The following is a 1,439-nucleotide window of genomic DNA, read 5'->3' on the forward strand; positions in this document are numbered from 1 at the left end:
TGCATCAGCGATCGAATGCCTCCCTGCGCTGACCTAAAAACCATAACTAAATCATCTTAATTCCGACAATCAGCACTCACTTCGAAACGTCTTCATAGTGCAGTAGACCGTAGGGTTCATCAGAGATAACCTGAAGAAAAATTTCGCGCGCCACAAAATTACCCAAACTAATTATGAACCATGGAATCAATTCTTTCAGCGATTGAGGGAAAAAATCGATTAAAATTTCCGCGAAAAAACTCACATCTGTGGCCAGCTCGAAATCATTAACGCTGAATTCAGAATCCAAACACTATGCGGTGAGAAAATACACACATCATCAACTACGTGCGTCGATGACTATGGAAATTCTGCAAATTCTTTTCCGTAACTTTCCGTGACTTTCCGTAACTTTTCCGAAACTTTCCGGGCTTCCCGTAAACTCCTACTCTAATACCAAACTCACCAGAAAATCATATTTCACCGCAAGCTCCATTACCGCCTTCTGCCGACCAACGCTCATCACAGTTCCCTGTGGGTTGTGATGCACAGGTACTAACAATACAATCCATCACAATATTTAATGCCGTTATTACTCGTATATAACGCGGAAACCTTTTCTCTCCTCAGGATGCTCTCGAGCTCGTCCGGGATAAGGCCTTCCTCATCTATCGGCACTGGAATCAGTGAGGCACCTATCAACGCTTACGCATAGTAGCGTGTTTTTTTCTGATCAAATTCGAGAAAAAAAATCAATTTTTCTCGTTTTTCTGAGCTCCCACATGACTCAGCGTACAAATCCCGCATAAGCCACCCAGAATGTCACCAAATTTCCTCATTGTCACCAAACCCCTGCACTACCAACTTCCTTGAAAATGTTTCCCGCCAAAAAATAGGTATTATTTTCCACCAACACGACCGATCCTGAAAGACTCCATCCCTTACCACAATTCATCGTCAACATCACTACTACCAGGGCCTCCCACGATGCCCTTCGCGAGAATACTAAGTGCCGCGGAAATTCCCGAGGAAAGAACAAGGTGATCAGGCTGAACGGCTGTGCTGTAGGAGCTCGATAGCATCTGAGAAGAAAGATCCAGAATAGGTCCAGTAAGATGACTGTGAAATTTGACGTGTTATCATACAATGGATTTTCACCACCCTAGTGATATGAAAGACATACTTCACGACTACTGCATATCACGGCGATTCTCGGGTTTTTACCCATTAGTTTTACGCCATTTCACGTAAAACGGGTGAAACTAAATTGCATGATACATTAGTACTTTATATTACATACGAACATAGTAAAAATAACGGTATGGTTACTAGGTCTGCATGTGAAAATATAAATATTTCTATGAAGGATTTCAATACGATACCATAAGATGCCCTCATTACATTATAGGAATAACTACATGTATTAATAATACCACAATAAATACCATCTAGTGGAGTTT

The 1,439-nt window shown here is 41.5% G+C and overlaps 1 protein-coding gene across 1 annotated transcript; it reads right to left on the minus strand.

The window, feature by feature from the left end:
- Nucleotides 1-76: 76 nt before the first annotated feature.
- Nucleotides 77-1,061, minus strand: Pmar_PMAR002617 (hypothetical protein; the record flags this gene model as incomplete). The annotated part of the gene is made up of 5 exons (XM_002768859.1): nucleotides 77-130; nucleotides 446-534; nucleotides 576-656; nucleotides 841-903; nucleotides 953-1,061. The coding sequence occupies 5 exons, from the start codon at nucleotides 1,059-1,061 to the stop codon at nucleotides 77-79; spliced, it is 396 nt and encodes a 131-aa protein (XP_002768905.1).
- Between the last annotated feature and the right edge of the window lie 378 nt (nucleotides 1,062-1,439).

The sequence above is a fragment of the Perkinsus marinus genome (genome assembly GCF_000006405.1).
Source record: "Perkinsus marinus ATCC 50983 genomic scaffold scf_1104296966988, whole genome shotgun sequence".
NCBI classification, from domain to species: Eukaryota; Perkinsozoa; order Perkinsida; family Perkinsidae; genus Perkinsus; species Perkinsus marinus.